Raw genomic sequence first — 26,726 nt, 5'->3', positions numbered from 1 at the left:
CTTTATAGGTCATTACAACACTTTGAATTGTGACCAGAAACTGATCGGGAGTGATGGCACAGATGCCACAGGTGGTGTCAGAAATAAGTTTATTTCTGAAGGTAATATTACAATGCAAGTAAATGGTTTGTGACCATAGGGAAGGCTTGTTGGGTTGCAGAACCGAGCCAAACAGTTATAGAGGTGCAGATGACAGACTCAATGATTCCTCTGTAGAACTGGATCAGCAGCTCCTTGGGCAGTTTGAGGTTCCTGAGTTGGTGCTTCCAAAATTAGGCCTCCAGAGTGGCTCTGGAGGGGTTGGGGAGCCATTTTTGCCATCCCCAGGCATTGAATTATGGGTGTGGGCACTCACACATGCACAATAGCATACATACAAGTGCTTTTGGCACATGAGGAAAAAAGGTTCACCATCACTGACCTATAAGGTCCGTCCAACTCTGTTAATCTAATCCAGGGGTAGTCAAAGTTGGCTCTTCTATGACATGTGGACTTCAACTCCCAGAAGTCCTGAGCTAGCATGATTGGCTTGGAATTCTGGGATTTGAAGTCCACAAGTCATAGAAGAGCCAACTTTGCCTACCCCTGATCTAATCTAATCCAAACCTCTACACCAATAAGCTAAACACTGTGATTAAATACCAGTCTAAACTCTACACAGCGCCTGGGCAACGATAGCAAGTCATTGTTGCATGATCTCAACAGAATTTCTTGCCAAGTTTTTTTCTTCTTCTCCTCCTTCATCCTACTCAAATCTCTGCTTTATCTTCTGAATAATTAAATTGATGAACAATCAAAGTCGGACGTGATCCCCCAGATAAGCAACTATTGAATCAGGCTGAACAGAAGGTCCACCGTGTCCTCCGACGAGCAACAAACACGGGAAGGAGAGATGCAAAGTGAATTTTACCGTGAGCTAAATGAATTTCAGGAGAATGAGCAGAATTTGGGCTGCAAGGATCCAAGATCCAGAGGGAAAAATATTTACATGGCTATCAAATAGCAGATTCCCCCGCCCCGCATTAAACTTTCCATGTTTCACCCTGCTGTTCTGTTCGGGTCTGTGAGACCCGAAATCAAAGTTTGAGACCCTGTAAAAAGATTTCCCTGCATATCTGAAACTTGAAATTTCATGACTTTTCATCATTTCAGGAGTTCTCTCTATGAGAATTTAGTACCTAAAATAAGTACCTAAAATGAACAATTTGCGGTCCGGGTCAAATAGACCCGTGGACATAACATTAGGGTGTTTGGGTTTTTTGGAAAAAGTTTACCTACACTTGTACTGTCCGGGTCTTTTTGACCCGAAACAAAAATAATTCTTTTAGGTACTTGAATTTGGTCTTTTTGAAAACTTTTCTCACTGGGAAACAAGTTTGAACATTTCTGAACATAATGATATCAAAATTGAACTGAAAAAATTGATGCTGAAAAAATTAAAATAGTGGGGGGGGGGAGGATTTTATATGCACAATAAACAAATATGCATCATTTTTTCCAGTTCAATTTTCATATCATCATGTTCAGTAATGTTCAAGCTACCAATCCCACACCAAGTTTAGTAAAATACAATGCATTTTGCAAGCAAAACTATCCATAAATTGAAAAATATTTCACAAAATAAACCAATAAGCATTACTTTTTTCATTTCAATTTTCATTTCAATGTGTGCAGAAATGTTCAAACTTGCTTCCAAGTGAAAAAAGCTTTCAAAAAGACCAAATATAAGTACCTAAAATGATCAATTTGCGGTCCGGGGCAAATAGACCCGGGAACATAACATTAGGGAGTTTTTCTGACAAGAACAGCAGGGCTAAGCGAAGTCCAGTACTGTAGTGAAAAGGGGGAATTTCATATATACAGGCGGTTGCTGGCTTACAAACAGTTTGTTTAGCGAAAGTATAATGGCCCTTGTAAGAAGTGGAATTTTATTCTTAACAACAACAACAGTGATGGAAGGGACCTTGGAGGTCTTCTAGTCCAACCCACTGCTTAGGCAGGAAACTCTACATCACTTCAGACAAATGGTTATCCAACATCTGCTTAAAAACGTCCATTGTTGGAGCATTCAAAACCAAAACTTCTGGGGGCAAGCTGTTCCACTGATTAATTGTTCTAACCATCAGGAAAGTTCTCCTTAGTTCTAAGTTGCTTCTCTCCTTGTTTAGTTTCCACCCATTGCTTCTTTTTTTTACCCTCAGGTGCTTTGGAGAATAGGTTGACTCCTACTCCTTTGTGGCAGCCCCTGATATATTGGAAGACTGCTATCATGTCTCCCCTTGCAATAAATGAACATGTAAAGAAAGCCATTGCTCAATCTTTTTATGACTCTGTAATGAAAAATGCATTTGAATTTTATAATCTTCAGTTAGTCCTCATGACCAGGATACCTCTGTCTCTAGAGGTGAGATGTTTATGCAGTTAGGATGTGGGGGAAAGGGCATGATGATTTGTAAAAACATTAAAATGAGGAAATTTATTTATTTATTTATTTATTTATTCATTCATTCATTCATTCATTCATTCATTCATTCATTCATTCATTCAATTTTTATGCCGCCCTTCTCCTTAGACTCAGGGCGGCTTACAACATGTTAGCAATAGCACTTTTTTAAACAGAGCTAGGCTATTGCCGCCACAATCCAGGTCCTCATTTTACCCACCTCGGAAGGGTGGAAGGCTGAGTCAACCTTGAGCCGGTGATGAGATTTGAACCGCTGACCTTCAGATCTACAAGTCAGCTTCAGTGGCCTGCAGTACAGCACTCTACCTGCTGCGCCACCCCGGCTCATAAGTGGTTATGAGGGTAATTAATTTTGGAGGGGTCTTTCCAAGTTTTTATTTATTTATTTATTTTATTTATTTGTTTTATCAAGTACGTATTGGTCGTATATAAATATATAATAATATTTATGTACATGATACTAGTAAAAGAGAAATATTAGGACAGGGGATCGAAGGCACGCTGGTGTACTTATGCACGCCCATTACTGACCTCTTAGGAATGGGGAGAGGTCAACAGTGGAGAGTCTAAGGGTAAAGTTTTGGGTTTTAGGTGATGATACTACAGAGTCAGGAAGTGAGTTCCGTGCAAGGGTGGGCTACTGCCCGGATGAAGGGGGGGGGACGCAGTGGGGTAGCGAAAATGGAGTTCCAACCCAGAGCTCCAACCCAAAAATACCACACAGGGGTTCTGTTGTGGTTGGCTCTGGCCCAGCCTCTGCCCCAAGGAATGTGGAGTTGGATGCAGGGGAAACATCAACATGTCATAGGCCTGCTTTATTGCCGACAGAGTCAGGTAGTGCAGTTTACTACTTCCGTATCATTATTTCCATGGACAACCATTATACTTTCTTCAAATATATGTTATACATATTCTGTTCGGGAATGCTGAGAAACGAAAGGTCTCTTACGTCTTACTTTTTGGGGATGCCTTATATTAGGCAAAACCTCTCCTATGTTGACTTATTTTTGCACTTAACAGCCGTTGCAGAATCCCTGTGGTCACAGGGAAAGCAAGTAGGATGCTTGGCTGCATAGCTAGAGGTATAACAAGCAGGAAGAGGGAGATTGTGATCCCGCTATATAGAGCGCTGGTGGGACCACATTTGGAATACTGTGTTCAGTTCTGGAGACCTCACCAACAAAAAGAGATTGACAAAATTGAACGGGTCCAAAGATGGGCTACAAGAATGGTGGAAGGTCTTAAGCATAAAACGTATCAGGAAAGACTCAATGAACTCAATCTGTATAGTCTGGAGAACAGAAGGGAAAGGGGGGACATGTTCGAAACATTTAAATACATTAAAGGGTTAAATAAGGTCCAGGAGGGAAGTGTTTTTAACAGGAAAGTGAACACAAGAACAAGGGGGCACAATCTGAGGTTAGTTGGGGGAAAGATCAAAAGCAACATGAGAAAATATTATTTCACTGAAAGAGTAGTAGATCCTTGGAACAAACTTCCAGCAGACATGGTTGGTAAATCCACAGTAACTGAATTTACACATGCCTGGGATAAACATATATCCATCGTAAGATAAAATACAGAAAGTAGCATAAGGGCAGACTAGATGGACCAGGAGGTCTTTTGCTGCCATCAGACTTCTATGTTTCTATGATCAAAATTTGGGAATCTTGACAACGAACACAGAACCTATTTAATGTGCTACTCTACGTGTTCCCCTCGCATGGAATTCTGTTATGCCCTATAACAAAAAATCCAATGTTGTGGGATCAGACGAAATCCTCAATTGCTCACCTTCCCAGTTCCTTCACTTCCTCACATGAAGTGGCCCCTTTTTTCTACTTTGGTCCTTTCTCCCGCAGCCTCTTAATCACTCAAAAGTGATGCGAGTGAGGTAATGCTAGGTCGATAACATCCTTCTCTGCCATAGGCCCTGTTTCTCTGTAGCGAAGGCAAGAGGAAGGAGGGGAGGGAAGAGGAAAAAAAAAATCTACCCGTGGTGGGTTTATTAGCCATGAGCTCAGTTTATTTGGACCGTAAATAAAACCCGATGGCGTAATTACATTTCACGTTCTCCTCTGACACGAACCTCAGCAGGAAAAAAAACCGGAGCCGGCTTGTCACTTAGAATAGGAACGGCTTCCAAACAAATGTGAATATAGGATCAAAAATGGCTATTTATTGATTTACAGTGGCACCTCTACTTATGAACTTAATTCGTTCCGTGACCAGGTTCTTAAGTGGAAAAGTTTGTCAGAAGAAGCAATTTCTCCCATAGGAATCAATGTAAAATCAAATAATGTGTGCGATTGGGGAAACCACAGAGAGGGTGGAGGCTCTGCTTCCTCCCAAGAGATTCCTAGAGAGGCCCCATGGAGGCTTCTCCCCATTTTTTTCCAGCCCTATTTCCTCCCAGGAGATTCCTAGAAAGGTGCCTCGGAGGCTTCTCCCTGCCTTTTCTGGCCCTTTTTCCTCCCAGGAGATTCCTAGAGAGGACCCAAAGAGGCTTCTCCCTGCCTTTTCTGGCCCTGTTTCCTCCCAGGAGATTCCTAGAGAGGCCCCACAGAGGCTTCTCCCTGCCATTTCCAGTTACAGTTTCGGAGGCTCAGGTTTCTAAGTGGAAAATGGTTCTTGAGAAGAGGCAAAAAAATCTTAAACACCCAGTTTAAGAGCTGGGAGGTTGGACGCAACCCTAAGGGAGGAGAGGTGGCAGCAGCGGGTGGCAGTAAGGCTTGGCTTCAAGTAGAATTTACCAACGCTCCAAGAATTAAAGGGGAGGGATCAGGAAGCTGGGACAGAAGCAAAGCTTTTATTTAAAGAAGTAGGACAGCTGGGGTGGGGTGGGAGGAAAGTTAAAACGCACAGTATTGTACATCGGGCGGACGCAGGAAAACCCGTTCTGTTAAAAAAAACAAACCCCGGAGTACTTTTTATTAATATTTTTTGAAAACCCGTGGTATAGTCTTTCCGCGAATGTCGAACCCGCGAAAGTCAAGAGACCACTGGACTACCAATACGTACTTGACAAAATTAAGCAAACAAACAGCACAGTTGGCCAGATTCTGCACAGCAGCAGTGGGGATTCGTCACAAATGTGGGCCTTCATCATAGCGAGATATGTACATCTTTTGTATATTTACAATGGGTCAATTTTGGTTGGTCAGCCAAAAGTCATGAATTTTGTAAGTCATTTGTCTCCATGTATCCAAGAACCTCAACACCTGGCATGGCTTTGTTGACATGGGTGACAACCAACTTTGTTTGGACAACAAACTGCTGTAAGTCAAGGACTACATTTATCACCCAAGAATCTGCTACTAGAGTCAAAGAGATACTAAAATGTCTAGATTCTAAGAATCTGAAACGGTTCTTGGATGTTCTATTTTTTTAAAATTATTATATTGATGGTCTTTAACTGTAATAAAGGTCTATTTATTTAAACAAACAAACAAACATACATACATACATACATACATACATACATACATACATACATAAATACATACATACATACCATGGAAGACTTAGTTTCCTTCCTTCCTTCCTCCCAGTCTCCCTCCCTCTTTCTTTCTTTCTTTCTTTCTTTCTTTCTTTTCTTCCTTTCCTTCCTTCCTTCCTTCCTCCCAGCCTCCCAGCCTCCCTCCCTCTTTCTTTCTTTCTTTCTTTCTTTCTTTCTTTCTCTTTCTTTCTTTCTCTTTCTTTCTTTCTTTCCTTCCTTCCTTCCTCCCAGCCTCCCTCCCTCCCTTTCTTTCTTTCTTTCTTTCTTTCTTTTTCTTTCCTTCCCTTCCTTCCTTCCTCCCAGCCTCCCTCCCTCCCTCTTTTTTTTCTTTCTTTCTTTCTTTCTTTCTTTCTTTCTTTCTCTCTCTCTCTCTTGCTGTCTGTCTGTCTGTCTGTCTGTCTCTGTCTCTGTGTCTCTCTCTCTCTTCCTCTCGCCACCGGTCTCTCTGGATGTTTCTCGCCCACGTCAAAGGAACCATGAGCTAATTTGTCTGAGAATGCCAGGGGTTGTCTCTTGTATGAAGGATTAGCACAGATTAAGGAGGAACAGTGTTAATTGTAGGTGGAGAAGAGAGCAGAGTGTCTCTGCGATCCATTCTTGATTTCCCCTGTGTCTGTCTGTTTGGTAATAAGCTTCCTTTAATCTAGAGAGCCCCTTTGTAAAATCAGCAGTACGGACAGCAATATTGATTGCTTTTGAAAAACCATCACAGCTGCTCACCCAAATTACCTTTGATATGTGACCTTTAATGTAATTACTGCAACATCAAAGCATTTCTATACATTATTAAAGGATTTGTAGACTTCTTCATGATGCTATCCCATTATATATAAAAAGATAAACTACCCTGGCAAAGACACGTGGCCGATCTGAAAGGGCCTGGCGGACAAGTTGGGTAAGGCTCAGGCCCAAGTTGTTCTTGTTGCTCTGGTTGTTGCTTCAAGTGACCAGATCATAAATTCGGTAAAGCAGGACACCATTGCTGGTGGAGGGAAGGTGACGGACGGACGACTAAAAATTTTCTACAGAACTTTACCTGAGTGTTAGTATTGTATTAGGGTGGGGCTTCACCTCAAAGAAAGTGGTTTCCCTACTCTTTTACCGCCAACACCGGAGAGGTGTACACTCGGTCGCTTCTACAATCCACCAATCTCTCTTTCTCTCTCTCTCTCTCGTTGTTGGGCATGCACAAAGGAACCTGTAGCCTGTTGCGCCAAAAAAGTTCTGAGAGCGGGATCCCACCTCTCCTTCCCCCCACTTGGTACACTCTAACTTTCCCCTGCCTGTCCCCACTTTCTTTTGGCTCACCTCCTCCACCTCCCCTCGGCTCGATTCTTTGCCTTTAAACTCCCCACAATAATTTTTCTCTAAAGCAGTGCAGCTCGGAACAGCCAAGACGCATGCGCGGAAAAACTGGGGTGACCACTTCATTTCACCCCCTCTCCCCACTTTGCATCATGAGTTGCTTGCCAAGCGATCCCTATAATAATAATAATAATAATAATAATAATAATAATAATAATAATAATAATGATAGTGATAGTGATAGTGATAGTGATAGTGATAGTGATAGTGATAGTGATAGTGATAGTGATAGTGATAGTGATAGTGATAGTGATAATGATAATGACCGCCTTCTGCCGCACGAATCCCAGCGACCAGTTAGGTCCCACAGAGTTGGCCTTCTCCGGGTCCCATCAACTAAACAATGTTGTTTGGCGGGACCCAGGGTAAGAGCCTTCTCTGTGGCGGCCCCGACCCTCTGGAACCAACTCCCCCCAGATATCAGAATTGCCCCCATCCTCCTAGCCTTTTGTAAGCTCCTTGAAACCCACCTCTGTCATCAGGCATCAAGGAATTGACATGCTCCCTCCCCCTAGGCTTATAAAATTTATGCATGGTACGCTAGTATGTATGTTATTAGATTTGTTTTACATTGTATTGTTATTGCTGTGAGCCGCCCCAAGTCTACGGAGAGGGGCGGAATACAAATCTGATTAATAAATAATAAATAAAATAATGATAATGATGATGATGATAATCATAATGATAATCATAATGATGATGATGATGATGATGATGATAATAATGCTTATCAATTCAAAGTGTTGGTCATGACCTTTAAAGCCCTACATGGCAATGGACCAGATTACCTCCGGAACTGCCTGCTACAGCACAAATCCCAGCAACCGATAAGGTCCCACAGAGTTGGCCTTCTCCGGGCCCCGTCAACTAAACAATGTCATTTGGCGGGCCCCAGGGGAAGAGCCTTCTCTGTGGCGGCCCCGGCCCTCTGGAACCAACTCCCCCCGGAGATTAGAACTGCCCCCACCCTCCCTGTCTTTCATAAACTACTCAAGACTCATTTATACCGCCAGGCATGGGGGAGTTGAGATATTCCTTCCCCCTAGGCCATTACAAGTTATGCATGGTATGTCTGTGTGTATGTTTGGTTTTATAATAAGGGTTTTTAGTTGTTTCATTATTGGATTGTACATGTGTTTATTATTGTTGTTAGCCGCCCTGAGTCTACGGAGAGGGGTGGCATACAAATCCAATAAATTATTATTATTATTATTAAATAATAATAATAATAATAATAATAATAATAATAATAATTTATTAGATCTGCATGCCGCCCCTCTCCGAAGACTCATCATCGAGAGGCAAGCAGCTCATGATGGATGAAGAGCTGGTCCTTCTAGCTCCAACACAATCTCCGGATGGCATTCAAGCCGCCGACTGGTATTTCTTACAAAAAAATCAGGACTTTTTGAAAACGACGCGTGGCAAATTGCTCAAAAGTGGGACTGTCCCACCAAAAGCGGGATGTCTGGTGACCTTATTGTTGCTGTGGTTATGGTGGTTGTTTTCTTGCTCTGAATAAGGCGTTTTTAAGCCCCATAAAATAAGTAAAGTGACCAGACTAAAGATGCTAGCTCGATGAACACCCGGTAGGCAGATTTTTCCCGTATTTTTCTCCCTAAAAATTAAGGTGTTTCTTATACTCTGAAAAATACGGTATTTTGATCATTTTTAATCAAACGCGCTGAGTCAAAGTTGGTTGTTTCAAGCAGATCATCTGAGCATCAAATTGCAATTTTCACCATTCCTTTTCTGGTCTTTTAAAAATTCACTTTGCAGCAGAAACTGTACCAGGGAAGAAAAACTAGAAAGAATTAACCAGCGCGTGTAACGCTGAACGCACTTCAGTCATTGAAAATAAGTCAAAAATCTGATTGAGAACAATGGACTGAAAATAATTGGTCATTTTTAAAATGCAAAATATTGGAGAGAGAAAAAAATGCACATCCTTGGTTATTAAAGACCTTATGAGAAAGTTCAGAGATAGCACAGTTCTACAAGGACAAGGAAAAACACAAATACCCAGAACTGAAGAGTAAATGATGGGATGGGAGAAATTAAGATAGCATTAAGCAAACCAAAGATCATTCTTGGCATAACCCCGCGCATTTTATTAATTTAATTCCATTAGACACCGCCTGATTCCAAACCCAATCGGGATGATTCATCATTTGATAAACCAGAAAAACACAATAAAAACCACATTTTTCTTTCTATTTACCCAAATAAGAGGTTTAATTCATAGCACCCGGACTTTTAAAAGCACCAAAAAAATAAAGGATAAAACCAGAAAGCTGGAAGAAGTTAACCTTGACATATCAGCAATGTTCGAAAGGATGTACAACGATATTTGGAGGTGGTTGGTAAAATGGTGTACACAAGTTGTAAACAGTTAGCAATGCAAAGCTTGTCACCCATTCTTACATCAGCAACAACTGGAAAACTGAGCATCAATTCTTGCACAATAGTAAAGAAAACCCCCAACTTGCAATAAATTCCTCCCCCACCACCAATTTCTCTGCTGGTAAAATGGGTCTAAAGCTCCATTGTTGGGCATAAGAATGGCTCTGTTCACACAAACACTATTCACCAAGCCACTTGTGAACTGACCTGTCATGTGAATCTTGATCTGTTTTAAGCTTAAGCAAAGATTTTTTTTAACCAAAAAAAAAGGTTTTCAACAACCAGGTTAAACTCATTGTGCAAACACAACCGGTGTGTCTTATTCATGCAACATAAAATCGATCATAGGTAGCTTTGTAAATGACATTTTTATCTTCCCTTTTTTTGAAAAAAAAAAATCATTCTACTGGTGTCAAAAAAATCCCCCCCCCCTCTCCGGAACACACCTAAAATCCTTGAGTATGATCTGGTTGCAAAGAATGGTGCCAATTTGCCCACAATCTTGTCTCGTGCCTTTTTTTAAGATACCGGAATTATTCCAAATGTTACAACAAAAACGGCCCAAATCCAAACCCGTTCGAGTGAAGAACTCAACAACCAGAATTGTCATCTAAAACCTTTTTTTGGTTCAAGTCAAGAGAAATGCATTGCCCATCTCTGCAACAGCCAGTCATGTCTCTGCTCAGAAACGCCTTCGAGTTTTCGAAAGGAAAAAATCAACACAATATTTTTTTCATAAAATATCATCACAACCACTTCCTTTAAGCTTCCATCTTGTTGGGCCTGCCGGACCATGAAACACAAGGAAGAGAGGAAGCTCCAAGGAGAAAGAAAAAGTACAGCATTAACCGTAGATGTCATATTTGGACCAAACATGGTCCCATTGATGTTCTCCAACCTCAAGGAAGCATCTTAGAAGAATAATCTGGACTCACCCCTGGTAGAGTTTTCTGTTCGTGCAATGCACTCTGGGCTTTAAGAGCTGACTCTCGTTCACAGTACGTTAGGAAGGCACAACCTGTAAAAAAAGAGAAGACGAAGAAGAAGAAGAAGAAGAAGAAGAAGAAGAAGAAGAAGAAGAAGAAGAAGAAGAAGAAGAAGAAGAAGAAGAAGAAATTAGAACAGGTTAGATCCAATTTCTTTTTAAAAAAAATATTTTTGAAAATGAAAAAATAAAAATGAATACCATATAGACATTTTTAAACAATTAATACTCAGTTACCTTTTGTATTGTCTTTTCTACACATTATCTTATATTGGACTCTATTATTATTATTATTATTATTATTATTATTATTATTATTATTATTAATCTTATTATTATTATCATCATCATCATCATCATCATCATCATCATCATCATCATCATCATTATTTAGATTTGTATGCCGCCCCTCTCCAGAGACTTGGAGCGGCTCACAACAGCAAAACACAGTACAAATCCAATGATTAAAAAACAGTTAAAACCCTATTAAAATAGTCATACATCCCAGACAAACCATACATAAAACGGAATGGCCAGGGGGAATCAATTTCCCCATGTCTGATGGCAGAGGTGGGTTTTAGGCCTTTGCAAAAGGCAAGGAGGGTGGAGGCAGTCCTGATCTCCGGGGGGAGTTGATTCCAGAGGGTCGGGGCCACCACAGAGAAGGCTCTTCCCCTGGGGCCTACCAGGGACCCGGAGAAGGCCAACTCTGTGGGAACTAATTGGTCGCTGGGATTCACAAAGAAAATGATAATTAAACATAAGTAGTTGTTTCACTTATCTATGTGTCTTTATATTTTTGTACTAGTTTTCTTTCTATATATAGTACACTGACACTCTGTATTGTTAGGTTTGATCTTCTCTGGGAACAGAAGGTTTCATTTCTAAACATGGAAAGCTCGTTCCCTGACCCCTCGCATCCTGGACATGAACTGTTTCAACTCCTACCCTCAAAATGTCGCTACAGAGCACTTACAAGTCAAGACAATTAGACACAAGAACAGTTTTTTCCCAAACTCCATCACTCTGCTAAACAAATAATTCCCTCAACACTGTCAAACTATTTACTAAGTCTGCACTACCATTACTATTAGTTTTTTCTCATCATTCTTATCACCCATTTCCTCCAACTTACGACTGGATGACTGTAATTTGTTGCTTGTATCTTTAAGATTTTTTTTATAAATATTGATTGCTTATTTGACCCCTATGACAATCAATGTTTTTTACCTCATGATTCTTGACAAACGTATCTTTTTTTCCCTTTTATGTACACTGAGGGCATCTGCACCAAAGACAAATTCCTTGTGTGTCCAATCACACTTGGCCAATAAAGAATTATATCACTATTGTTATTACTAGTTGAACAATTAGGCCTACGAGCTTAATCCAATTCTCTGTTCACTCTGGAGCAAACCTGGCGGAAGCCATTTTGTGTGGCCTCCAAGTTGCTCTTTTCATTAAACTTGTCAACATTAAGATTTGTGGACTTCAACTCCCAGAATTCCCCAGCCAGCTCTGTCAAACGGATACTCCATCTCTCTTTTTAAATATTGTATTAATTTCCCACTTTTAAAAAGAAAACACAAAAGTAAGTAAGAGGAAAATCAAAGAAAATTAAATTAATAATAGTATATACATATACAGTGGAACCTCTATTTATGAACTTAATTCATTCCATGACCAGGTTCTTAAGTAGAAAAGTTTGTAAGAAGAAGCAATTTCTCCCATAGGAATCAATGTAAAAGCAAATAATGTGTGTGATTGGGGAAACTACAGGGAGGGGGGAGGCCCTGTTTTCCCCCAGGAGATTCCTAGAGAGGCTCCACAGAGGCTTCTCCCCACCTTTTCTGGCCCTGTTTCCTCCCAGGAGATTCCTAGAGAGGCCCCATGGTGGCTTCTCCCTGCCTTTTCTGACCATGTTATCTCCCAGGAGATTCCTAGAGAGGCCCCATGGAGGCTTCCCCCTGCCTTTTCCGGTTATAGTTTCAGAGGCTCAGGTTTGTAAGTAGAAAATGATTCTTGAGAAGAGGCAAAAAAATGTTGAACACCCAGTTCTTATCTAGAAAAGTTTGTAAGTAGAGGTGTTCTTAGGTAGAGGTACCACTGTATTAGCATTATATTAGCATTAAAGTCACTATATTTATATTATATTAATTATACACTAGACCAGGAGTAGGCAAAGTTGGCTCTTCTATGACAAATGGACTTAAACTCCCAGAATTCCTGAGCTAGCATGATTAGCTCAGGAATTCTGGGAGTTGAACTCCACATGTCATAGAAGAGCCAACTTTGCTACCCCTGCACTAGGCTATAATTTGTCTCAAGCCTATAAATTAGTACAGTCATACCTCCTCTTACGAACCTAATTGGTTCCAGGGGGAGGTTCGTAAGACGAAAGGTTCGTAAGACGAAACATTGTTTCCCATAGGAAACAATGTAAAATCAATTAATCCGTGCAACCAAAAAAAAACCCCCGCAAAAAAACCGCTGCCACCCGGCTGTCACCTTTTAAAACTGCCTGGGGGCTTCTCAGCGACCTCCCGAATGCCGAAGCCAAACCCGAACTTCCGGGTTCGGCATTCGGGAGGCCGCCGAGAAGCCCCCAGGCTGTTTTAAAAGGTGACAGCCAGGCGGCGGGGCTTCCCAGCAGTCTCCGAACGCCGAACGCGGAAGTTCGGGTTTGGCGTTTGGCTTCGGGAAGCTGCTGGGAAGCCGCGCGGCTGTTTTAAAAGGTCACAGCCGGGCTGGGGGGCTTCCCAGCAACCTCCCGAACCCCGAACTTTTGCCGAACTTCCGGGTTCGCAGTTTGGGAGGTTGCTGGGAAGCCCCCCAGCCCGGCTGTGACCTTTTAAAACAGCCGCGTGGCTTCCCAGCAGCTTCCCGAAGCCGAACGCCAAACCCGAACTTCCGCGTTCGGCGTTCGGAGACTGCTGGGAAGCCGCATGGCTGTTTTAAAAGATGACAGCCAGGCTGGGGGGCTTCCCAGCAACCTCCTGAACCCCAACCCTGGAAGTTCGGCAAAAGTTCGGGGTTCGGGAGGTTGCTGGGAAGCCCCCCAGCCCGGCTGCGGCCTTTTAAAACAGCCGGGCGGCTTCCCAGCAGCTTCCCGAAGCCGAACGCCAAACCCGAACTTCCGAGTTTGGCGTTTGGAGACTGCTGGGAAGCCGCGCGGCTGTTTTAAAAGGTCACAGCCAGGCTGGGGGGCTTCCCAGCAACCTCCCGAACCCCGAACCCGGAAGTTTGGAAAAAGTTTGGGGTTCGGGAGGTTGCTGGGAAGCCCCGCCGCCCGGCTGTCACCTTTTAAAACAGCCGGGGGGCTTCCCAGCAGCCTCCCGAACACCGGTTCGTAACTCGAAAAAAGTTCGTAAGAAGAGGCAAAATTTTTCTGAACCCCTGGTTCGTGTCATGAGTTGTTCGTAAGACAAGGGGTTCGTATCTTGAGGTACCACTGTACATGCTTTTTTCCACTAACAAAATAATTTCATATATACTTCAATGATTTATCATGCAGACTATATTACACCCCCCCCCCAAAAAATTGTAAAGTCTAGATTTTATTTATTACATACAATATTTTAAAAAATTAAAAAATAATAAACAAATTAACATTATTAAAACAACTGTAACTCTAACTCATTCTATCATCTATCTTCAGTATCGGTTTGTCTCCCCTCTGCCCATCCATCCATCCGTCCATCCGTCTACCCGTCCATCCATCCATCCATCCATCCATCCATCCATCATAGAAACATAGAAGACTGACGGCAGAAAAAGACCTCATGGTCCATCTAGTCTGCCCTTATACTATTTCCTGTATTTTATCTTACAATGGATATATGTTTATCCCAGGCATGTTTAAATTCAGTTACTGTGGATTTACCAACCACGTCTGCTGGAAGTTTGTTCCAAGGATCTACTACTCTTTCAGTGAAATAATATTTTCTCACGTTGCTTTTGATCTTTCCCCCAACTAATTTCAGATTGTGTCCCCTTGTTCTTGTGTTCACTTTCCTATTAAAAACACTTCCCTCCTGAACCTTATTTAACCCTTTAACATATTTAAATGTTTCGATCATGTCCCCCCTTTTCCTTCTGTCCTCCAGACTATACAGATTGATTTCATTAAGTCTTTCCTGATATGTTTTATGCTTCAGACCTTCCACCATTTTTGTAGCCCGTCTTTGGACCCGTTCAATTTTGTCAATATCTTTTTGTAGGTGAGGTCTCCAGAACTGGACACAGTATTCCAAATGTGGTCTCACCAGCGCTCTATATAAGGGGATCACAATCTCCCTCTTCCTGCTTGTTATACCTCTAGCTATGCAGCCAAGCATCCTACCTGATTTTCCTACTGCCCGACCACACTGCTCACCCATTTTGAGACTGTCAGAAATCACTACCCCTAAATCCTTCTCTTCTGAAGTTTTTGTTAACACAGAACTGCCAATACAATACTCAGATTGAGGATTCCTTTCCCCCAAGTGCATTATTTTACATTTGGAAACATTAAACTGCAGTTTCCATTGCTTTGACCATTTATCTAATAAAGCTAAATCATTTACCATATTACAGAGCCCTCCAGGAATCCATCCATTCACCCATCCATCATTTGGTTTATGTGAGGCTAATGGGTGCACAATTGGACTTTGTTCATCTTCATATTTGCAAAATAGGGAAAAGTAATTAGAGAAAAACAGTAGAAGTTTTTTAAAAGAAAACAAAAGAAGGGGGTGTTGTGTGTGTGTGATTGTAAGCTTCCTTTCAAGAATGATATGCAGAATTTGTCTATTTTTATTTTGCTTCCCGTTACCGCTCTGTGGCTTTGTTTACCGTACATTTCAATTACATTCTTTTTATCCCGAACTGTAAAAATTCATTAATATACAAGTAAACATTTCTGTTTAAAATTTCCCCTTGCCTATTTCCATTGAGCTGGAACCAATTACCCTATTTTCCATAGAAATCTCACTCTGAGTAGCAAACATTCAAACCAAGTGACTGTTGCGTGGGATTCATTAACTACGCTATTCGAGACCTACCTATGTATCATCAATATATCTTTGTCTGCATAGCCCATTGAGCTTAACGGATCTTAATGGGGTTTGGTGATTTATTGTTTATTTTAATGTATATCTCAATTTATACAGCCACCCAATCTCAAATTCATGACTGCGAGTATCTGGTATACATAGGGTAGGGTATTTTTGGGTAGGGTAGGGTAGGGTAGGATAGGATAGGATAGAATAATATTAAAATAGAATAGGAATAATATTAAAATAGAATAGAATAGAATAATATTAGAATAGAAAAATATTAAAATACAATAGAATAGAATAATAGTAGGATAGAATAGAATAGAATAGAATAAAATTAGAATAGAATAGAATAATATTAAAATAGATTAGAATTAGAATTGGAAATTAAGTAAATGTGAAATGGAATGAAATGGGATGGAGTGGAGAGATTAGAGTAGAATGTATAGAATAGAATGGAATGGAATAGAAAAAAGAAAAATAGAATGGAATTGAGAAAACAGAATGAAATGTAGAGTAGAACATATAGAGCACAAAAGAACAAAGAAAATATGGAATGGAATGGAATGGAATGGAAGTTCCGCCTTAAATATGAAAGGCAACTGCTTAACCCTGGGCCTCTCACCAGGAGCCAGTGAATTCTAGTTCCACCTTTGCCATATATTTCTTTAGGGAAATATAATATTCTGCCTTTTTAAAATATTATCTAAAATATTTAATTCTGCTGGTTGGATGGGGTGGTGGTTGGCTTTCCACAAAACCTTACACCAGCACTTACTTCAAAGTTGATGTCTCAAACCTGCTGTGAAATTGAAGGAAGCTGCAGGGTTGTCCACACGCCAGTGAAAACAATATAACTACAGAATCCAGCTAACATTTCCGGCACTCCCCTTAATCCAGGTCTCTCCATGAAGGTGAGCAACTCCAGATTGGCAACTGGGTGGAAAACGCATGGTTGTGCAAGGCTTCCAATCCCTAGGACACAAATCTGTAGCTTCAACTCTCCATCCGAAGGAGGAACAATAGCTAAGGTAGTCTTCCTTGCAAACCCCAGGCTGGTGCTATCAGCAGGAACAGGTGTTTTGCACCTGTGGCTCAATCCTGGTCTCCTAGAAGGAGGGCTGGGCCATCGGTTAACCCCCTGAGGTCCAGGAAAAACAGAAATCCTCATTTCCTTTTTCTTCTAAGAGCCAATTTCTCCAAACTTGGCAGCTTTAAGCCTTTAAAAGATCTTTTTTATTAGATTTTTATTTGCTACTAATAATTAAGTCTTTATTAGGGATTTAACCTATTATTACTACTATCATTATAAGAAATAGAGTTAAAATGTATAAGCATGTAAGATAGCCAGATGAAAATCTGCAATTTAGAAATGTATACCAGTGAAAACATTTAAGGCAGCGGTCCCCAAACTATGGCCCGTGGGCCACATGCGGCCCGCTGAGGCCATTTATCTGGCCCGCGGGTGAGTTACAGGAGCACATCTAATTTTCCATGAATAAAATGCAGTATTTGTTAGTAACTAATATCAATCATCAAAAAAGTTGCAAAAGGTTTTTTTCTAATTTTGTCATCCAGTTACATTCATTTTCTTTTAATTAAATTCCCTCCTCAAAAAAGTACACCAATTATATTTCTAACTTATTAACCATTATGCCAAAGTGCTTCCTTCTTTCTTAGTACATTTTTCTATAAGCCAAGAAAACCTACAATCAGATGTTAACAAAAGAAAATTAAAAACAAAACATAAACATATATGAATTTCAGACTCCCCCCCCCTCTAAATAGTATGTTCCCATTTTGTTTTTTACTTTAAAATAAGGTATGTGCAGTGTGCATAGGGATTTGTTCATAGGGTTTTTTTTATAGTCCGGCCCTCCAACAGTCCAAGGGACAGTGAACTGGCCCCCTGTGTAAAAAGTTTGGGGACCCCTGATTTAAGGAAAGAGAGAACAAGGTCATCTCTCTTGTTTTAAAAGTTGTATGTATCTTTTTTGTGCTACTTATATTTGTATATAAAATTACTCATTTCTAATAAAAATTGAAATTAAAAAATATTAAAAAGATCTTTTTTCAAAAGGCCACTTTTGAAATTGCTTCTGCTGCAAATATAAAGTTGATGTTCAAGGTAGAGAAAATTAAAATCCTACACCTAGGTAAGAAAAACCCTAAACATACACACAAACTAGATGGAGCCACACTCAATAGCAGCGACTGTGAGAGGGATATAGGAGTCTTGGTGGACAACCAACTAAACATGAGCCAACAATATGCAGCAGCAGCTAAAAAGCCAACTTAATCTTGAGCTACATCAACAGAGGGATATAATCTAGGACGAATGAGGTACTAATGCCTCTCTATAATGCCCTAGTCAGTCCACATCTAGAGTACTGCATTCAATTTTGGGCCCCACACTACAAAAAAGACATTGAAAATGGAAAAAGTACAGAAGAGGGCAACCAGAATGATACCTACAAAATCACCTACAAAAAGATAATGATGAAATTGAACGGGTCCAAAGACAGGCTACAAAAATGGTGGAAAGTCTTAAGCATAAAACGTATCAGGAAAGACTTCATGAACTCAACCTGTATAGTCTGGAGGACAGCAGGAAAAGGGGGGACATGATTGAAACATTTATAATAAGTTAAAGGGTTAAATAAAGTTCAGGAGATAAGTGTTCTTAACAGGAAAGTGAACACAAGAACAAGGGGGCGAAATCTGAGGTTACTTGGGGAAAAGATTAGAAGTAAAGTGAGAAAATATTTGACTGAAAGAGTAGTAGATGCTTGGAACAAACTTCCAGCAGACATGGTTGGTAAATCCACAGTAACTGAATTTAAACATGCCTGGGATAAATATATATCTATCCTAAGATAAAATACAGGAAATAGTATAAGGGCAGAATAGATAGAAACATAGAAACATAGAAGACTGACGGCAGAAAAAGACCTCATGGTCCATGTAGTCTGCCCTTACACTATTTCCTGTATTTTATCTTACAATGGATATATGTTTATCCCAGGCATGTTTAAATTCAGTTACTGTGGATTTACCAACCACGTCTGCTGGAAGTTTGTTCCAAGGATCTACTACTCTTTCAGAGAAATAATATTTTCTCACGTTGCTTTTGATCTTTCCCCCAACTAACTTCAGATTGTGCCCCTTGTCCTTGTGTCCACTTTCCTATTAAAAACACTTCCCTCCTGAATCTTATTTAACCCTTTAACATATTTAAATGTTTCGATCATGTCCCCCCTTTTTTTTCTGTCCTCCAGACTATACAGATTGAGTTCATTGAGTCTTTCCTGATAAGTTTTATGCTTAAGACCTTCCACCATTCTTGTGGCCCGTCTTTGGACCCGTTCAATTTTGTCAATATCTTTTTGTAGGTGAGGTCTTCAGAACTGAACACAGTATTCCAAATGTGGTCTCACCAACGCTCTATATAAGGGGATCACAATCTCCCTCTTCCTGCTTGTTATACCTCTAGCTATGCAGCCAAGCATCCTACTTGCTTTTCCTACTGCCCGACCACACTGCTCACCCATTTTGAGACTGTCAGAAATCACTACCCCTAAATCCTTCTCTTCTGAAGTTTTTGCTAACACAGAACTGCCAATGCAATACTCAGATTGAGGATTCCTTTTCCCCAAGTGCATTATTTTACATTTGGAAACTTTAAACTGTAGTTCCCATTGCTTTGACCATTTATCTAGTAAAGCTAAATCATTTACCATATTACAGACCCCTCCAGGAATATCAACCCTATTGCACACTTCAGAGTCATCGGCAAATAGACTGGGAGGTATTTTTCTGCCATCAATATTCTATGTTTCTATGTTTCTATAAAGGGACTAAAAACCAAATCAGGCCATTGAGCTAGCACTGAGCTCACTCCATTGTGCAGCACTAGGGATTTGAACCAAGGAACTGTTGACCTTTCTGATCGACAAGTTCAACGTCTTAGCCCCTGGGCCACCCTGCCCCTATTTTGGAACTGTAGAGTGGGTAAATTAAAAGCCCAATTTGGGTTGACTCAAAACTTTCCACGGAGAACTCGGGAGAGACCAACCCAAGCAACAATCAGAACATGTGGCTGGTTTGCCTCCCACAAGATGTTTAATTGGGTCAATGGTGGAAAACGAAGTGTCACAGCAATTCCAAAAAAAGGGTTAATTGACCCAGTCGGTTAAGTGACCCAGAATCAATTGAACCAGTCAATTAACCCATGGGAGATTAGATGGATATACCCAGCCATGCATGGGGCTAAATAAACGTCTTTTGGTGAGCTGGGTCATGGACTCTCTTTGCCTCTACAAGGTTTAAGCAAAGTCCTAGAGGGGCTGAAAAAAATGGAATCTCTCTAGGCACTCTTGCGTCTATGTCTCTTTCAATTATGAAGCTCTATGTTAGAATATAGAACATAGAATAGTAGAACTGGAGGTCTTCCAATCCAACCCCTGGCTCAAGCAGGAGACTCTATACCATTTCACTAGTGAAGGGCTGCAAAAAGTTTTACTACCACACTGTGGGTGTGGCTTACTTTGTGGGTGTGGCTTGTTGGCCATTTATTTATTTATTATTTATGTATTCAATTTTTATGCCGCCCTTCTCCTTAGACTCAGGGCGGCTTACAACATGTTAGCAATAGCACTTTTTTAACAGAGCTAGGCTATTGCCCCCACAATCCGGGTCCTCATTTTACCCACCTCGGAAGGGTGGAAGGCTGAGTCAACCTTGAGCCGGTGATGAGATTTGAACCGCTGACCTTCAGATCTACAAGTCAGCTTCAGTGGCCTGCAGTACAGCACTCTATTTGCTGCGCCACCCCGGCTCATACTGAAAGTGACCAGGGGGAGTGGATTGATGATCATGTGACCAGGGGTGGCTTAAAGTCATGTGATTGGCTTAAAGGTGGCCAACTTGATGTCACTTACGTCAAGGGTTTGGGTTAGGGTTAGGGTTAGGGTAACCCGAACCCTCTCCTCACCTCAAAGAGATGCAATTTCCCTATCTAATTACTATTACTAAACATCCAAAATATACTATTTAATTCTATGTACAGTATATATGTACAGTATATATGCCATATATGCATATACGGTATGCATAGAAAAAATAGTATATTTTGCTATTGTTGTTACCGTATATTGTTCTTATTATTACTGTGAGCCGCCCCGAGTCTACGGAGAGGGGCGGCATACAAATCTAATTAATAATAACAATAATAACAATAATAACAATAACAATAACAATAATAATAATAATAATAATAATAATAATAATAATAATAATAATAATAAATAATAATAATATTTTGGATGTTCAGTAATAGTAAATAGGGAAATTGTATCTCACGTATTACACACAGGCACACAAAAATACACATTATCTACTATATAAACAGTATGTGGACGTGCACACACACACACACACAGCTCTTCTAAAATTATACACATTCAACCTCATTTACTACAACAGGAAAAACCTACCTAGAGCCCAGAAGGGGGGAAAAAGGGGGGTGGAATCAATTTTTTTCTATCAGTTCTGCGTACCTGACCATACCCATAGGAGCATCACTGCATTTCAGACAATATGCAGAGGCAGCCAAAAAGGCCAACGCAACCCTAGTTTGCATTAACAGAGGGATACAATCTAAGACTCTGGAAATCTCACACTACTTACCAGAGCATACAAAACGTTTGCCAGACCCATCCTAGAATATAGCTCATCTGTCTGGAACCCATACTGCATCTCAGACATGATCACCCTCGAAAATGTCCAGAGATACTTCTCCAGAAGAGCCCTTCACTCCTCATCCCATAACAGAACACCCTACGAGACTAGACTTAAAATCCTGGGCCTAGAAAACTTAGAACTAAGACGCCTTAAACATGATCTAAGTATTGCCCACAAGATTATATGCTGCAATGTCCTGCCTGTCAACGACTACTTCAGTTGGAAGTTTGTTCCAAGGATCTACTACTGCCATTTGTCCAAAATGATAGAGGGACTCCTGCTTGAGCGGGGGGTTGGACTAGATGACCTGCAAGGTGCCTTCCAACTCGAATGAATGAATGAATGAATGAATGAATGAATGAATGAATGAATGAATGAATTGGACTTAATCCCTGGATAGTTCAATGGATTTGCAGCTGGCTGAAGCGTAGACACCAGAGAGTTATTGTTAATGGCGAGTATTCTGAGCAGAGTCAGGTTACAAGCGGTGTGCCACAAGGGTCTGTTCTGGGTCCTATTCTTTTTAATATATTTGTGAGTGACATAGGGGAAGGTTTGGTAGGGAAGGTTTGCCTATTTGCCGATGACTCTAAAGTGTGCAATAAATGATTTAGCTTTACTAGATAAATGGTCTAAGCAATGGAAACTGCAGTTTAATGTTTCCAAATGTAAAATAATGCACTTGGGGAAAAGGAATCCTCAATCTGAGTATTGTATTGGCAGTTCTGTGTTGGCAAATACTTCAAAAGAAAAGGATTTAGGGATAGTGATTTCTGACAGTCTCAAAATGGGTGAACAGTGCAGTCAGGCGGTAGGGAAAGCAAGTAGGATGCTTGGCTGCATAGCTAGAGGTATAACAAGCAGGAAGAGGGAGATTATGAACCCACTATATAGAATGCTGGTGAGACCACATTTGGAATACTGTGTTCAGTTCTGGAGACCTCACCTACAAAAAGATATTGACAAAATTGAACGGGTCCAAAGATGGGCTACAAGAATGGTGGAAGGCCTTAAGCATAAAATGTATCAGGAAAGACTTAATGAACTCAATCTGTATAGTCTGGAGGACAGAAGGAAAAGGGGGGACATGATCGAAACATTTAAATATATTAAAGGGTTAAATAAGGTCCAGGAGGGAAGTGTTTTTAATAGGAAAGTGAACACAAGAACAAGGGGACACAATCTGAAGTTAGTTGGGGGAAAGATCAAAAGCAACATGAGAAAATATTATTTTACTGAGAGAGTAGTAGATCCTTGGAACAAACTTCCAGCAGACGTGGTAGATAAATCCACAGTAACTGAATTTAAACATGCCTGGGGTAAACATATATCCATCCTAAGATAAAATACAGAAAATAGTATAAGGGCAGACTAGATGGACCATGAGGTCTTTTTCTGCCGTCAGACTTCTATGTTTCTATGTTTCTATGAATGAATGAATGAATGAATGAGTGAGTGAGTGAGTGAGTGAGTGAGTGAGTGAGTAAACAAACAAACAAACAAACAAACAAGCAAGCAAACAAGCAAACAAGCAAACAAATGGTGTTCCAGTCTCTTCTTAAAAAGCTCCAGTGTTGGAGCACCCACAACTTCTAGAGGCAAGTTGTTCCTTTGATTAATTGTTCTCATGTCAGGAAATTTCTCCTTAAGTTCTAGGTTCTCTCCTTAATTAGTTTCCACCAGTTGCTTCTTGTTTGCCTTCAGGGGCTAGAGAGAATAGGTTGACCCCAGTGAAGGGCTACCAAAATTTTACTACCACACTGTGGGCGTGGCTTATGCAGGACACCCTGCATTTTCTTTCAACATCTTTCAGTGCAAATTGGGTGCTCTGGGGTGGAACTCCATTTTCACTACCCCACTGCCTCCCCCCTAGTCCAGGCAATAGCCCACCCCTGGTTGACACCCTCTTCTTGGTGACAGCCAAAAAAGGACCACATTCAATTCAATTCAATTCAATTTATTAGATTTGTATGCCGCCCCTCTCCGAAGACTTGGGGCGGCTCACAACAATAATAAAAACAATATTCCAGCGAAAACAAATCTAATATTAAAAAGCACATAAAACCTTATCATATTTAAAAAAGCAAACAACATATACATACCCAAACATAAATATACTGTATATATATATAAAAAGCCTAGGGGAAAGGTGTCTCAACTCCCCCATGTCTGGCAGTATAGATGGGTCTTGAGTAATTTACGAAAGACAAGGAGTGTGGGGGCAGTTCTAATCTCCAGGGGGAGTTGATTCCAGAGGGCCAGGGCTGCCACAGAGAAGGCTCTTCCCCTGGGGCCCGCCAACATCTTATCTCCTATCCTTGCTTGGCATTATTATTATTCTTGTTTTTTGCTTCCATGGAGGCCTATGGACAATCCTAGCCAATAATTAACTGTCATTCCATTGAGCCACAGTCACTAAGGAAACATGAGGATGTATTAAACTCTCTCCAGGGAGACCTACATCGTTAAAGAGAAGGCGGTGGAAATAGCCCAGGAGCTGGAGACAGGAGAACCTGGAGGAAGGTTTGATGGGAGTGGGGAGGATGAGATTTCCATCTCTTCCTTCTTTTAATTTTGCCACCCGGGGATTCAGCAACATAAATAATAATTGCACGAAACGCAGATGGATAATAATTGCAGCAAAAAGGTCACGGCGTTCCCCTCCGATCAATCCCTAAAGACTTCGGAGGGCCGACGCACAATGCAAGAGGCAGAATGTGGTTGTGTAAAAGCTGTAACAAAGTCTCGCAACTGATCCAGCTGTCTTCAAGCAGATGCTCCGGAAAGAAGTTTGACGCCTCCAGAAGAGGGGTTTTTTTAAATCCCCCCCTCCCCTTTTCTTTTCAAGCCCTGGTGATCTGAGACCGAGAGCCCAGGGAATATCTTATCAAGGTCTTTTTGTGTAAACAAAGCAGGTTGGGTCAGAGGAGAACAGGGAGCGTAGCAAGAGTTTTCCTCTGGGAAATGGAGATGAAGAAGGGAAAAAAGTAAGACCACACTTGGGATATCTATCTATCTGTCTATCTATCTATCTATCTATCTATCTATCTATCTATCTATCTATCTATCTATCATCTATCATCTATCATCTATCATCTATCATCTATCTATCTATCTATCCTTCGGAGAGGGGCGGCACACAAATCTAATTAATAATAATAATAATAATAATAATAATAATAATAATAATAATACTCAGCGGCTGCCAAAAGATCGCACAGACTGGCTACAAGCATAGACATGATGCTGTGGCACAGATGATCCACTGGAACTTGTGCCGGAAGTACCATTTACCAGTGGCAAAGAACTGGTGGGATCATAAGCCCGAAAAAGTGGTCGGAAATTAGCAAGCAAAACTACTGCGGGACTTCTGACTTCAGACTGACCGAATTCTGAAGCATAACACACCAGACATCCTGATTGTGGAGAAAAAGAAAGTATGGATCATCAACATCGCAATCCCAGGAGACAGCAGAATTGAGGAGAAGCAGCTACAGAAATTAGTGAAATAGGAAGATCTAAAAATCAAGCTGCAACGACTCTGGCATAAGCCAGTGAAAGTGGTCCCAGTGGTACTTGACACGCTGGGCACAGTGCCAAAGGATCTCAGCGGACATTTGAAAACCATTGGAATTGACAAAATCTCCATCTGTCAATTGCAAAAGGCCGCTTTACTGGGATCGGCAAACATAATTCACCGCTACATCACGCAGTCCTAGGTGCTTGGGAAGCGCCCGACTGGTGATGAAATACGAAATCCAGCATAGTGATCACGTTTGCTGTGTTGTATTGACATAATAATAATAATAATAATAATAATAATAATAATAATAATAATAATAATAATAATAATAATAATAGATTTGTATGCTGCCCAATTCCAACTGGACCCTGGGCGGCTTACAATAATAACAACCATTAAAAGGCAATGTAAAAATACATTAATAACCCTTAATAAAACCTGAACAGTCTAGAACTGAACACACTCAAACTGTAGAAATGGTGGTAGACTGTAGGAGAAACCCTTCCATCCTTCCACCTCTCCCATTACTAGACAACAGAGTATCAACAGGAGAGACCTTTAAATTTTTAGGTTCTACCATATCTCAAGACCTAAAATGGTCACCTAACATCAAAAACATCATCAAAAAAGGATGTAATTTCTGCACCAACTCAGGAAGCTCAAACTGCCCAAGGAGCTGCTGATCCAGTTCTACAGAGGAATCATTGAGTCTGTCATCTGCACCTCTATAACTGTCTGGTTTGGTTCTGCAACCTAACAATACTGACACAGACTTCAGAGGAGACCAATTCTGGAACACAGCTCACCTGTCTAGAACCCACATTGCACATCAGACATAAGAAAAAGTAATAAAAATAAATAAATAAAACATAGGTATCTGAAGGATGCCAGGTTTTGCTGGAAAAAGTCTTCCCTAGCCATAGTTCAATTTCCTGCAAACGTTAGATCTTTTATTATGCTGATTTGGAACACTGATACATGATATGATTTCAAAGGGGAGAGTCTGCCCTGAACAAATTTGACCAAGAAAAGGTGAAAGGTATGTCTTTGACATTCCTTTCCTTTCCCTTCCCTTCCCCTCCTCTCCATTCTTCATGCTTTACTTTACTTCTTTCCCCTCCCCTCCCCTCTCCTTCCCTCCTCTCTCTTCTTCTCCACCCTCTCTTCTCTCCTTTCCTTCCCCTCCAGTCTTCTTCCTTTCCTTTCCTTTCCTTTTTCTTCTCTTCTCTTCTTCTCCTCTCCTCTCCTCCCTTCCCATCCCCTCCGGTCTCCTCTCCTCTCCTTCCTTCCTTCTCTCTCCTCTATTCTTCATTTCCCCCCATCCCCTCCATTCTCCCTTTCCTTCCCTTCCCTTTCTTTCCTTTCCCTTCTTTATTCATTTATCTCCTTTCCTTTCCTTTTCCTTCCCTTCTCTTCTTCTCCTCTCCTCCCTTCCCTTCCCATCTCCTCTCCTCTCCTTTCCTTCCTTCCTTCTCTCCCCTCTATTCTTCCTTTCCTCCCCACCCCTCCATTCTCCCTTTCCTTTCCTTCTCTCCCCTCCATTCTCCCTTTCCTTTCTTTTCCTTTCCTTTCTTTTCCTTTCTTTTCCTTTCCTTTCCTTTCCTTCCTTCTCTCCCCTCCATTCTTCCTTTCCTTTTCCTTTCCCTTCCCTTTAAATCTTCTCCTCTCCTCCCTTCCCACCCCTCCCGTCTCCTCTCCTTTCTTTCCTT

At 41.0% G+C, this 26,726-nt stretch overlaps 1 protein-coding gene across 1 annotated transcript in view; it reads right to left on the bottom strand.

The window, feature by feature from the left end:
• The window catches only part of CELF4 (CUGBP Elav-like family member 4), a 794,292-nt gene that overhangs the window by 683,275 nt on the left and 84,291 nt on the right, over positions 1 to 26,726 (bottom strand). The window contains exon 2 of the mRNA XM_070743645.1: positions 10,667 to 10,749. Coding sequence (XP_070599746.1) covers positions 10,667 to 10,749 — 83 coding nt within the window. The remainder of the gene's footprint in view (positions 1 to 10,666; positions 10,750 to 26,726) is intronic.

This window comes from Erythrolamprus reginae, chromosome 2, assembly GCF_031021105.1.
Source record: "Erythrolamprus reginae isolate rEryReg1 chromosome 2, rEryReg1.hap1, whole genome shotgun sequence".
In the NCBI taxonomy this organism is placed as follows: Eukaryota; Metazoa; Chordata; class Lepidosauria; order Squamata; family Dipsadidae; genus Erythrolamprus; species Erythrolamprus reginae.
Note: the sequence above shows the minus strand (reverse complement) of the source record. Positions and strands in the feature narration are given on the sequence as shown.